The sequence below is a fragment of the Octopus bimaculoides genome, chromosome 1 (assembly GCF_001194135.2).
Source record: "Octopus bimaculoides isolate UCB-OBI-ISO-001 chromosome 1, ASM119413v2, whole genome shotgun sequence".
Taxonomy (NCBI): Eukaryota; Metazoa; Mollusca; class Cephalopoda; order Octopoda; family Octopodidae; genus Octopus; species Octopus bimaculoides.
In genome coordinates this window covers 114,196,726-114,211,313 of record NC_068981.1, presented here as the reverse complement: position 1 = coordinate 114,211,313, position 14,588 = coordinate 114,196,726, and the positions used below count along the sequence as shown (strand labels likewise).

General features: G+C 35.4%; 1 protein-coding gene across 2 annotated transcripts in view; it reads right to left on the bottom strand.

The window, feature by feature from the left end:
* Positions 1–14,291, bottom strand: part of LOC106874949 (chloride channel protein D) — a 79,026-nt gene extending 64,735 nt beyond the window's left edge. Inside the window, exons 1-6 of one of the 2 annotated variants that reach the window (XM_052969415.1) lie at positions 14,202–14,291; positions 12,782–13,032; positions 7,789–7,983; positions 5,388–5,473; positions 3,702–3,829; positions 1,506–1,677 (exon numbers count right to left, since the gene is read on the bottom strand). In XM_052969415.1, coding sequence (XP_052825375.1) covers positions 1,506–1,677; positions 3,702–3,829; positions 5,388–5,473; positions 7,789–7,878 — 476 coding nt within the window. In that variant the 5' untranslated portion in view covers positions 7,879–7,983; positions 12,782–13,032; positions 14,202–14,291. Of the gene's footprint in view, positions 1–1,505; positions 1,678–3,701; positions 3,830–5,387; positions 5,474–7,788; positions 7,984–11,807; positions 12,752–12,781; positions 13,033–14,201 lie in introns of those variants that run through there. The other variant, XM_014922869.2, reaches the window with a different exon arrangement.
* Between the last annotated feature and the right edge of the window lie 297 nt (positions 14,292–14,588).

The window sequence follows — 14,588 nt, the reverse complement described above, 5'->3', positions numbered from 1 at the left end:
CCTGGAATCGATTTGCTCGACTAAAGGCGGTGCTCCAGCATGGCCGCAGTCAAATGTCTGAAACAAGTAAAAGAATATATATATATATATATTTAGAGTGTTTTGGAAATTGCTTGATACAGTTATAATATTTGGTGAGAAGATTTTTTCTCAAAGTATTAATATTGAGAAAAGAGTTAAGATTGAGAAAAGTCGAAAGACATTAACCTTTGGGAAGAGATTTCACAAAACGTGTGTGGGTTTTGCTTTTAGAGATGTGCACGCGCTTTCAGTTCTTAACGTTTTCAAGCACGTGTAAGTTGTTTTCAGTAAAATTGTTGTTGACTATTTCCAGTTTAGTTTCGGACTCAGAAATCTTATGAAATGTTCTACTTTTGCTTTCCGGAGAAGGTCGTTCTCTTCATTTATTTTATGAACAGGGAAAATTCTAAATTTTCCTTGTGCACTGGTGTTCAGATGACCACTACATGGTATGCATCTGAGTACGGGATGTATTATTTGAAGTCTGCACATTTACATGGTTGGTTAGTTTCGTTTTTGTTTCCCCAATATAATGTTCGTCGCATCGTAGGCATGTGATACAATATTTCAGGTTTTTGCTTTTACAGTTCATATTTGCATTCGGCTTTAATTCTTTCCATTCTTTAATTTTTTGGCTGTTCCTTGTTTTATTAAATCACATGTCCCACACCGGGGGTCTCCACATTTGGTAACTTACATCATTTCTTCCTTTGATGCAAACATTGCTTTTCTTAGAAGGTTCTTCAGATTTGGTGGTTGCCTTCGGTTGTTGATTATTTGCTTTTCCTTGATTATTTGTCGGAGACATGGGGACAAAGCCCACATACTGTTTGTGAAATCTCTTCCCAAAGGTTAGTTAGTGTCTTTTGACTTTCTCAAAAGGTTCTTTTCTCAGTCTTAACTCTTTGAGAAAAAATCTCCTTTCCAAATATATGTGTATATATATACATACATACATACATATATATATATATATATATATATATATATATATATATATATATATATACATACGCATATGTGTGCATGCGTGTGCGTATATATATATGTGTGTGTGTGTGTGTGTGTACGTACGTACATATGTATGTGTGCATGCATAAAGGTATGAGATGAGATGAGAGTATTAATAGATTTAAATAGCATAACTCAGCACACTAGTATAATCTATTTCATGATTGTCAGCTATATTGTTCAAATATTAATTGGTATTGTGAGAATTTAGCATCTAACATCTAACAAATATCAAACTTATTAAACCACAATTTTGCATACTATAACATATTGAGGTAGCCATTATACAGCTATCTAACAAGACTGTAACTGCAAAAAATACAGGTTAAAAGTATCTTTCTTTACACCTCACAGAAAACTACCGATAGCCACCAATGTGTCAGTGAAGACGCGATTAAATACATTGGTTTAAATTTTCTGCAGAACAAAATATTAATAACAATATCATATTATGACAAAAGACGACAACTTACACAGCTGGGACGAGGATGCCACATGCAACAGCTGTTCCTGACGCCCAACTAACAAAAAAGAAATGCAGGAACAGTACGCATGTTAAAGAAGCAAATCCGAAATTAAGATGTGTATTTCTTGAAAATAAATTTTTCACTGCGTCTTCTCCAGCTAGATGTAATAAGGTGGCAACTGCAATGCAAATATGAAAGAATTTGTTCTTGCCATACATAAATTTATTTCACACTAATAAACTACAATTCTACAACTAAATGTAGAACAACTTTGGTTTCAAGTTTAAACGACTTAAATATGAAGAATTAGATAAAACAGCATATGTGAGATGCATGTCAATGAAATCATCATACATATGTGCAAGAATTTCTCGTTTTGTGGAAGTAATGCATTCCCGAAACTTGCCGTAACATGAAAACACGTAAATCGAAACAACATATTTTCGCGTTGATCTGAATGTTATAAGATGATAATAGTACCGATGGAGGTTTGCAGAAAGAAAAAAACAAAACAGTAACACATCCACTTTTATGCATGAAAATATCAACTTCTAAAGGGACATGGTACTGTATGTACACATGAAAGCAATTGAAGAGGAATGCTTTTAAGAATAAATAATTATAAATAAGATAAATAGGGTACGTTCTTACCATAAAAATTATGGCTCCGTGAGAGTGGGGGAATGAGAGTTTCTAGGGCGACGAGGAACACTGTCTTCTCTCGTATAGTTCATCATCCCCACCATCTATTTGAGAGGCGCAGAAATAGTTTGGTGTCTCTTTGTACAGCTCAGTGTAGGAACTGAGCTCTTTGTAAACACCTTAATGAGTCATAGCAGAACCTTGTTCTTGAAGAATCATAGAAAAGCTCAGAATTTCTAAGTAAATAGTATCAATTGTACTTGTGAATATTTCCAAGGTATTTTCACAGTGTCACTAGAAGGATCTCCTTACATATTTTGTTGAATTACGGTATCACAGATACAATTCATATAACCATCATCACCTTCATGCATGAAGACTTTTCAGACTTTATGCAAAGCACAGGCGGTTCTACAAAAGAGTTTTCTGCAACATTACAATACCTTCAGAAAGGAATTCTGGCTCCTTTTTTTTTATAATTTTAGTGGTTTGCATCTTAAGGCAAAGCCTTAATCCCCCGTCTTGACCAGATCTTTTATCAAGTAAAACCGATCAAGACATCAAAAGTCCTTGTGTCTTTCTGACCAGATCTATGATCTTCCTCTCACTGCTACTGCTCTTTTGTATAAAAATTATTATTATCATCCCTTGAGAACACTACAGATAAAGTCTGTTATTAAATGCAAAGAATAGTGAATGCACAACCAACAATGTAGATATAAGCCGCCGTCGAATTCGTTTCAATGACTTTTGGACTGGGCGATATGTTGTGTTCTCGAGCAAGGAACATCAATTCACGTTGCTCCAAGATACTCACTTGAAAAAGATTACTAGTACTTTGATGTAGCTCTCCATCTGTCCTGATATCGCATTTTCAATATGCCATAAGGTGTAAGGCGGCGAGCTGGCAGAAACGTTAGCGGCATTTCGTCTATCTTTACACTCTGAGTTCAAATTCCACCGAGGTTTACTTTGCCTTTCATCCTTCCCTTAAAATTTCAGACCTTGTGCCTAGAGTAGAAAAGAATATTCCATAAGGTCGAGCGCTGGGAGAACCTACAAAGTGCCTGCGACAACATAGGTGCTTAAAAATACAAGCTACAACTTGCAAGTGACAGATAAGCTTTTCAGTCTTTAGAGGCTCTGAAATCCTTCTTTTGCCGTTTTCTTATCGTTTATTCTACTTCCTTACTAGATATCTTCAAGTTTTAAATTTCCAAACAATTCCTTATTGCCACAGATTGCAGGTTGTAGGTAATTAAACACCTTGTTTGTAATGTTGACTTGATTAAAATTTCCCATTGTGTTTTCAGTAAAGCAAACGTGTGTTTAGTTCATATCTTTTCTTGAGGAGGGGGGTCTTCTATCTAAAATCAAAGAGCTTCTTTGCATTGTTACTTTATGCTGCAATGTATGTATGTCTCCTAAAGTGTTTGAAAGGTCCGGTGATTATGAAACCTTTAGACCTTTTTTAAATTCCTTTCAATATTCTAACTCTTTCGCAATTTTATCGGAATCGGTTCGCTTTTATCTTGACATAAGAAACAATATACCACGTACCTTCATTATATGTTCCATTAGTGTACCAAATAGTTCCAATTTTGTTCATGGAGCCTTTGTTACATTTATAACGTATCACATTTGGTTCTGCTTCAGGATCTGCCCTGGTGTCATTATAACATCCATAACTGCGAAATTAATTATGACAAATAAAATATACAATCTGTCATTCGTACAGGCTTAGGTTTGTTGACTTGGATACTCTGACTCAACGAAACTATGGCGATAGCCTAATTAGGATATCTACTTGAACTTTGTAGTTTTTGTTAGAACTCTTGGTCTGGAAATCCGTGTATGAATGATAAGAGACAAGTCAGTAATACCTGGAGCGTAGTTAACTAGCTGCTGTTTAGCTACAGATCAGTACTTGCAGCATGTGTGTAATCAACAGTAAAAAATACTAATATCATAACTTTAGGTAAAGAATATATGAATAGATACTCCGAGTATACAGCTGCTCCATGTGAACAAAGTGCAGCTGGGCAGGAATTTGGTAGAGAAACATGGCTACATATTCTGCAAGTTGTGTGTTGGTACATATCCTGCAAGCTTGAGAATATGAACAACATTGACACAATAGTTTGCATTGCACATGGTACTCATGCCTTCGATAACCTGGAACAAATACAATTATTAAGTCCCCGATTAACAAGTAGAGCAAGGATACATGCAACCCCCCCAAGTTGTGATACAAAATATCGATTGTGCCTACCAACATAGACGATACCACCAGCAGCTGTCCACAAATTTTCGCAGGGTACTACTTTCCCATGAGATACGACATTTTTGCAAAAATCTTTCACAATCCAATCCAAATGAAGGATTGTTCTAACGGCCATACTAAAGGCTCAACAAAAACAGTGTGTGTCTATAGCTTTAATCATAACGAAAAATGATGGAACCTGATGTAAACACATAAGTCAAGTATCGTTGAACGGGTTACAGAGCAAAATACGTATACTTTTGTAGAGATCAGCTGCTCGGTGGATGAATGACTCGTCTAAGATTGAAAATAGATACAACTTCTATAGTGAAATTATAGTTCTTATATCCAGATTATTGACTTTCAGTTGTACCTATTATTTTAGATGTACTGAATAACAGATTAACATTAAAGCTTAGAAATGCTGGGTTTGCTAAGAAAAAACAACCCGATTCGTAAAATTTCAGATATTCTTTACTGTTACATTTACATATGGAACACACGAATACGCACACAGATATAAACATTAACGAAGCACAAACATATGTGTACTAAAGTGATATGCAGAACCACGAGATAATTGCAAGTTTATTTCCATGAGCACCTACATTTATGTACACACTAATTCATTTACATATCCACAAACCCCAAGAACTCTAATGACTAAAATTCAAGTTTGGATTCTGCGAAGCAAAACCTTAAAACAATATCATGAAGTTATAAGCTAACTTTTACACTCACCATTGTTATAATGAAAATACTACTCATGGAACTTTGTTTCTCTGTAAGTGACATGTTCGTTTTATAAGAAGAATTCTAAATATTAAAAAAATATCATAACCATTGGGATAACAAATCCGTCTCCAGACAAATGACGTCAAATAAAAATACCAGTGCACAGAAATTACGTTTTAATCATTAAACTTTCACTTTCTTTATATTTTTATTGTATTTTACTGTTACAATCACATATTTTTACTTACGTTGTATTTCCGTCTTTTGTTAAACAGGTGAAATGTGTGCAACCGAAGCTGTCAGGTACATACATATACACTGTCGATATTATCACCTAGTCAAGAATATATATGGATTAGTACATAACTATATACTTATATAGATATAAATGTAAAACAAATCAGCTAAAAATAGTACGTATCTTTATTAAAATATTGGTTTCATATTTTGGTCAGGGATTTGGGGTTAGAGGGAAATGCGATTATATCGACCCTAGTGTTCAACTGATACTTATTTTATCGACCCCGAAAGGATGAAACTCAAAGTGGACCTCGGTGGAATTTGAACTAAGAGCGTACAAACGGACAAAATGTCGCAAAGCATTTTACGCGGCATGTTAACTATTCTGCAGCTTTTTTCTCAATTAAAATATTGTTGTCTAACTTGTCATTGTAATACTTGAATCAAAACGTTTAGTATAGAAATATTTAACATTGTGAGTAATAGCAAAACAAATAAAGAAAATTATGCCATGAAGAAAAGGCAATAATTAATATTATTTTAAGCATTTAAACATTAGTATGGAAGATAAAATTCAGATAAGTTTTGGTTTTATTAAACCTCCATATCAACGCATAAACTTTGTCGTACTCGACTAAGTAGATAAGAAATGAATCATCTGATGTACCATAATCTTCTTCAATAATTATGAAAATTGTAATATTAATTTATGTGTTGTTATTTACGCAAGATGTAGTTTCTGCAAAGTTCATTTTTGTATTCAAAAGCTTTGAATATTAAATCCCATCATGTCAGTGAAACATGTTCTATAATAAAGTATAACTTAAAAGGCACCGGAAACTGTTGCGACTGAATCTAGTTTGTCGAAAAATATGTCACATGGAGAGATAATAAATACTGTACTATATTTTTATAAAATATATATGGGTTGGACAAATTAATGGAAACGCCTTACTAAATAAGAGTTTTATTATTTAGTAAGGAGTTGACCCGCCTTTGGCTGCAATAACTGCTGTGATACGTCCAGGAAAAGACTCATACAGCTTTTGAACAGTTGCGAGAGATATTTTCAGCCAACCATCAACAAAAAAAAAAAAAAATCCAGCTCCTTCAGTGACATTGGAGGAGGGAAGTGATTCCTTACTTGTTGCTCGAAAGTAACACCATGAATGTACAATAATGATTAGATCTGGTGATTGTATGGGCCAATGTAAGTGTTCCACTTCACGTCTGTGTTCTTGAAACCAATTTTTAATCACTGCAGCAGTGTGAATTGGCACATTATCGTCTTGGAAGATTACTTCACCATTACGAAATAATGGCTGCACCATAGGATGAACTTGGTCGCCCAAGATTTGTAAATACGTCTGAAATTTCATCCTGCCATTCAGTGCAACTGTAGGACCAAGTGAAATACAAGATATCGCTTTCCAAATCATAACAGACCCACCTCCATACTTAACGGCAGGGACCAAGCAGTAGGACGATAAGCTTCTTTGGGCTGCCTCCAGACTTAAACCCGTCCAGAGCTTGGGAAAAGCATGAAAGACTATTCATCTTCCGTTGATCTATTGGCCACTTCTGATGATATTCTAACCTGAATCACTCTTTTCAGAGTTCACTTTCCCTTGCTTTTGGAATGTAATAATTAAACTGAAGCACCAGCCCTCCGAGTTCGAACAAATTTCCCTTGTTTAAAATCAGTAAGGTCGCACATTATATATAAGTACAATTAACTGAAAAAAGATAAGGTATAAGGTTATAAACATTAAGTTCTAGATGCCAGAAGTGCATTTACATATCTCTTGCAAGCATTCCAAATTGTGATAAACGAATAATTTTGATTAGAAAATACAGCACTGGTGTTTCCATTATTTTGTTCATTTATACATTCATCTATGCACCCGAATACACGTTAGTGTAGACAACTTGCACTCCTTTCAAAATATCCCCCAAAGGTTGTATAGTTACATAGTAATTAACCACGCAGAGTGTACACACTTTTATACAAATAGGAAAGAAATATTTAGCTGAATCAAATTTGGAATACATTATAAATAGCTCCCACTTGTTTGTTTGTCCAGACACACAAATTTAGTATACTTTCGCTGGCAAAAGTGTAAAAGTGAAGAAACAATTCAAATCAATCCAACATTTTCATGTAACATAGAGATAAAAAATCTATTGTATAACAGACTAATATTATTTGTACCTCTTACACAAGACCTGCGGCATGAAATGCATTTATTGGATTATCATGTAAGGTAGATTTTCACTTATAATTGATTCAAGATCTCAATCGTGCACAATTCATATCAAGCAGATCCTGTGTATGAACAACATTTTATGCTAACGAAATTATTGTTTATATCTGTATAAAGAAGAAAAAACGAAAGGGTGTTTCCATACCATGCAAATTATAGGTTCGATGCAGTGAATAATTTTAGCCATTATTGGTTTCGGCAATTTGAAAAATATCCTTTTCCGCATTCTCGCCATCTTCAGTTTGAAAAATGTAAAGAACGCGCCTAAAATCCCACCAATTATCCCAATAATTATAGTTGGTATAAACAGCAGCAAGTTGATATTTATCCCTGTAGCAATCTACAAAATAATAACAATAATAATAATAATAATAATAATAATAATAATAATAATAATAATAATAATAAGGGAAAAAAACAGTATCAGAAGGTATCGAGAGGAATATAAAGGAAATAAGAATAGTGTTCAGCAGAACTGTCACAAAAGATTTGCCTCATTGGTACAACCAGAATAACTAGGAAAGTATTATGTAGTTGTAAAGAAGAAATAGCATGGTACTGTAGGCAGCTACGCATGCAAGACTCCAGGAGTTACAACAAAGCCTCAATTTATAATAATAATAATAATAATAATAACAATAATAATAATAGTAATAATAAATGAAACACAGCTTGAAAGTCTTGTGCATACTCTCCTCATTTTCTGAAATGACGCAGAATCGTCATCACGCCGGGCGAAATGCTTTGCAGTATTTCGCCTGCTGTTACGTTCTGAGTTCAAATTCCGCCGAGGTTGACTTTGCCTTTCATCCTTTCGGGGTCGATTAAATAAGTACCAGTTACACACTGAGTCGATGTAATCGACTTAATCCCTTTGTCCGTCCTTATTTGTCCCCTCTATGTTTAGCTCCCTGTGGTCAATAGAGAAATAAATACATATTAAGAAAAAAACCGGTGAGTCCACACAAAGGTCATAGATACCATGTGACGTGTGATTTTTTAATTATTTAAGCAAATATAGAGCATTTGTTATATGTTCATTAGGAGTTCAATACATGACACTCGCCACTTCAATAAGAAAGTCGATTCAGTGGGTTTCTTTTTCTGCCGGATCGCCAGTTTACTCCAATCATCATCTCGTCGACTCTATGCGTTTGTGGTTCGGGTTTCTCTAACTTGACGCCATAGTTGTTATTGCTTAATCTCGAGTCAATTCCTACTTGGGCGGGTTGACAACTGTCCATTGACGGGAGCAATTGGTCGAAACTAGTTACCCAGTTTTTGCTTTCGTTTGCGACGGTCGCTATATTCGCACCTTTCTGTGCCAGATATATAACGAGACTTGCTTTTTTCATGCATTTGTTGCAGTACCAGACGTTAGTAAACGGTATGAATCGTGGATTGCAGCTGGTACGTAATGGTCATCCAAATAACCTTTCCCCAAGAGAAGCAGCTTTCCCGCTTGATGAAGAACGATGATTGAGTAGAACTCGCTGTAAGTAAGGATACCAATCGTCAACGACAGGAATCCATGCAGATGAGGCACGTTGGAGAGTTTCGCTCGGCTTGCCCATTTGACTGTGGATGATAAGTAGGTGTATATATACTCTCTATGCTAAGGATCGATAACCAACCTTTCATTGCTGTAAATTCAGGTCTCTGACCGAAAGGATGCATGAAGCATATTTTTATATTTTCCTTCTCGCGTGAGGTGCAAGAGATGGCATTGATGTAATTGGAATACGAATTGACAACAATGAGTAAATTGCTAACGCGGTTCATGAAAACCCAATCCATGTGAGTACGTTCCCAAAGACCATCCTTATTCCACGTCGGTGTCGAATCAGCTTTCGTACTTCGATTCTGTTGACAAGCAACACAGTTAGGAATGAAGGTAGTCACATCCCAAGACATGTTTGGCCACAATAATCAAGAAAAATTTTATTGAGCAAATGTGTATCATAACTATCGCTAAGTACACTGTAGCGTAGTTGTTAGGGAACAAACATTCTCGTTCGCAAATATAGAATTCCATCTTCCATTGTTAGTTTATCACTCATGCGTTTCAAAAGGGAGGTCGCACTTGTTTCGCGATGTCCATTTTGCGGTTATGATTCTACGTTTGATTCGCTGTCATATTCAGTAATATTTTTCACATGATCGATGTACGTGGCTCCGAATGGAATGTCACTCACTTGCTCAACTGCAAAGACAATTCCCTCTTGTTCGCTGCTTGCAATCTCAACATTGCGTCAACATAAGGAATTTTAGAGCCAAAGATATGCGACATGTCAAAATCTAACGCTATCAGTTGAATAGCCCATCGTCTGCTTCTTTCAGAAACATTCGTGGAAGATATATCTTAAAGGTCTATGATCCGTATTGAGTTTGAGCCTTTTACCTAGCAGGAATTGTTGGAGACCGGTGACGGCCCATACGATGCCAAATGCGCTCGATATTTAACCAATTAGATTCAGCAGGTGTCAATTATCTCGACACATATAGAACAGCGTGACCATTTTGTGGATGTATTGCCACAATACTGTTCACTGAGGCATCCATCGTCAGCTCGGTAGGTAATTTAGGATCAACTGACTTCAACGCTGGTTCTTTGTATAGCTCGTCTTTAATATTCTCAAATTCATGTTGGCACTTGTCTGTCCACTGAAAACGATCGGCAGTAGTTAGTTTCTGTATGCTAGTTGTTTTCTTACTGAAATTTGAAATGAATCGCCCAAGTATCCGATTAGTGCAAGAAAGGATTAAAGTTCCTCAGTATTTTTTTGGATGATTTAATGCCCTGACTCTGTAATCACATAACCAAGCATACCCCTCTTTTAGTAGTGATGGTACAGAGCTTCTGACTATTCTCATCGAGCTCGATATGCCAATATACGTCGGTTAAGTCAATCTTACCGAAGAATCTTGCACCGCTGATCTTGCTGAACGTGGTTTCTGTTTGTGGCAAAGGATAAGCTTCCGTGCATATCTTTTCATTTAGGTGAACTTTGAAGTTGGGACACATATGCAGTCATCCATTTTTCTTTCTAACACACATGACTGGAGAAGTAACACTATGCCACTCGGAGCGTATTTTTAATTACACCTTCCAATGCATCTATTTCCTGTACTACATCTTCCTCGAGAGTAATAGGTACGATTCTGGCAGCACAGAATTTATCAGAGGCATTAGGTATTTATTTAACAGAAGCTTGCACTCCTTTTATTGTCGGCAGAAATTACTCAACGCCGCAAATTGTTTCAGTATTGAGCAGGTCACGACCTAGTAGACCATACCTGCAGTCACCTTTAATTATTTTGAAAGTATGGAGTAATTGCTGACCTACACGTTTCACAGTAAGCCAAATGTCCCCAGTGCATTCCATGCGATGCCCATCGTACGATTCGTATGAAGAATGTTGCCGTGTGATCGTCACGCCGATATCCTTTGTTATTGAGGATGAGATACTGCTGCAGGGTGCACCCTATCATGCATCATGTCTATCATGTACCCACTACTGAGTGAGACAGATTCAAACATAGGCTTTTCCGATGCGTGACATATAAGTGCGCAACTAATACTCATTTAATCGACCACGAAAGGATGAAAGGTAAAGTCAACCACGGCTGAATTTGAACTCAGAACGTACAGACCGGCGAAATACCGCTAAGCATTTTCCCCGGTGTACCAACGATTCTGCCAGCTCGCCGCCTTCATAGTCGACCTCATTATTCATATGTCTATCGATCTATTTTAGAGCCAGCTATTCTGCTCTGTCTTCAGCAATGTTCAGCAATTTATTCTATTATATCCAACGTGGTCATAATATTTCTTATTGAGACTATTTCTGCCCTTCGATACGAATGCAGTAAACAGCCTATCGTCCTATCGGATCTTAAGAGGCTGTAGACAGAAGTTATATATCAATTTTATTTATCAATCCTGAGTCATTAATTTTTTAGAACGTGTTACGTGATAGAAAGCGCATTCTTTTCCTTGCATCAACACGAATACCTCAGCTATATTATATGTTGATTTTATTGCAGCTGTTATGAATACAGAATGATTCAACAACTGGGTACGACTTGGTAGTTCATTAGTCCAACCTATTTTCTTTTCGAATACTCTATACTAGTTTACTACTAGGTATAACATCTACAAACCTTACGTCCTTGAATTTTCTGCTTAAAAATTCTAGACAATGTCAATTGTCTAGAATTTTTACATTTCTGTCTAACTTTTTCTGAAATTTGTTGTGGCGCACGGCACATATTCAATTTTCATCATAGCTGATGACATTCACTAATGTTTTCTTGATTTCTTTATACAGTCCAATCTGGTTTGTTGATTAAAATTGCATCATCCGGATGGAATTTCGTGAATGCCGTTGCAGTTGGCAGAACTGACCTATGTCTGCTGTTTGGACGCTTATTATTGTGTTCTCCAGCATAGAAAGGAAAAATCAGGTTTTCAGTAGCGACATGCTTCAGATTTTGTGAAGAGAACAGCTGTATTTTGTCCTCTACAGTTTCTAACCATAGTTCGTTATTTAGATTGGGAGTATTAAATGATGGATGTAGTTTGCTGCTATTCAGTTTTATTCAAAATGCCTTAAATCTATTCATGGATATAAGAATTACACGAAAAAATATTTCTATTTCATTCGCTTCGATTGAAATCGATATGTGAATCATGTGTATGAACATAAATGTGTTTGATTTTTTAAAAGCATTGATTCGAAATAGATGGTTACTATATTTACTGACAATAGGGGTCTCATTTTCTATTTCCATTTGTTTCATCATTCTGCTTTAAAAACTGCACAGAATAGCTTCCGTGAAACACTACTAGGGAATTATAAGATGCATAGGGATTTTGCTTTCTTAAAGATTATGCCTTCGTATCCATTTCAGTAGTAGTAGTAGTAGTAGTAGTAGTAGTAGTAGTAGTAGTAGTAGTAGTAGTAGCAGCAGCAGCAACAGCAGCAGAAACAGCAGCAGCTACTACGGTGCTTTTTAATAATCTAAACGTGTCACATTTGTTTCCCTTAAAACTTTGCATTGATTTTTCTGTTTGATTACACCGTGTAACGCGATTTTTATCCCTGGATAGCAACTGTTATTTCCTATTTGCTTACCTCTAGAAAGCATGAAAAATGGTTAATATTTCCTTTAAACTTTGCTTTTGTTACATTTATTCAAGCTCAAAAATATCTCTCAAAACATGGCTATGCTGCTCTCCCACTATTTCAGCTCATGATCAGAGATGCAAATATTGTCAACCACTGAGGGACATGCTCATCTGGTTAAGGTCAAGCAAATGTATAGTATTGAGCAGAATATTTACTATAACAATATTTCTGCTTCAGCATCTCAGCGTTGAATATGTCTGAAATGTAATAAAATATAGGTAAGTTTCAAAACATTGATGTCCCGGTCACAAAAGCAGAGTTGTCATTTCCTTTGAAATGGGAAACAAATAGGAAATAACACTTACTGATAAAAGACAAAAAAAAAAATTAATAGTTTGTTACAAAGTGTTATTACATATAGTATAATGATAACTTCTATACACTGCAATATATCGGCTACGTGCTTTTGCTATGTGTGGGGAGATTAATTCGATTGAAAACAAATCAAATAGGATGCAAAATATTATTTTTTTATTTTTACTCTCATTTGGACTTCGTTTCTTTAAACCTTGACGCTCAGTCAGAAGCGCGTGGTTATCGGTTCCATTAGATCACACATTTGATGGAGAAATGATATCAAGGAAGGTGTAATGAAGCAATGATTGGCCGATTACTTTTAAAACTTAGTTCGGGAAAATAGTTGAGACCACAAGAGGCAGCGACAGTCCAATGTCCACATCTTAGTTTATTGATGCTTCTGAGTCATTGTATCACCATATATCGTGATTATTGCAGTTTTGTTGCATTATTCGTAATTGCTCTTCATGTTATATAATGCGATTTCTATATGCTACATGATGTAATTGAAAGTACAATTAATTGTGTTATAATAAATATTTTTAGGATTTTTCATGTAAGTTTTTTTCGTATATAAAAACTAAAGTCAGTTTATTGTGATCAGCATATCAAACGTGATAGAAAAGCACAAACATTGGGAGTAAAATATAACATTCATAAAAATCTGTTACCTAGTGTAACAGATTACTACGAGCCCAGAACTTCGAACATGCTCCCAAAACAAATACTCATCTTATAAAATTTACTACTTTTGTGAGCTTTATCTATGAATGACATCTAACATCTATGAGTGAAGATATTGATACGACTCTTATAGACCACCCACTAAAAGTATTTATTTTGCGATTCAAACAATTTAGTGCGTTTCGTATTTTATCAATTACAAAACTTAGATAAAACATGTAAGAACATGCATTAATATCTTATAGGTTACCAAAGAAAAAGAAAAAAAATGGAATTGAGGTTTAATGAAGCCGTCTTGTACTGCATATTAATACTAATAGCATCATATGTTAAAGAACATGCTTTGATGTACACAATCACAAAATAAATATTTAACTATACATACATGAAATAATACATAGTGTTCTTTCTCAAAATGTCCAAAGGTGCCGACATGTTGATACCCATGAAAAGCTGAGTTCAAAAGGTCAGTCACAAATGTGGCTACCATACAACAAAAGAATATTTGCCAAGACAGAGATTTCGTCCAAAATGAAGAAACTTCTTCCATTGAGAAAAGAAGGCCTCCAATTGGCGCTCCAAATGCTGAAGCAATACCAGCAGCAGCTCCAGCAGAAATGAAGTTTCGCCTGAAATTGAAATAGGTATTGGCATAAAAATGTACAGATTTAATAAATTATTAAATATTTATATATTCTAGATTGAGACAAGTCTGACCGATAACAAGAAATAAAACAAATAGATGAAAAAGTTTTACGAAAGGCAAATCTTT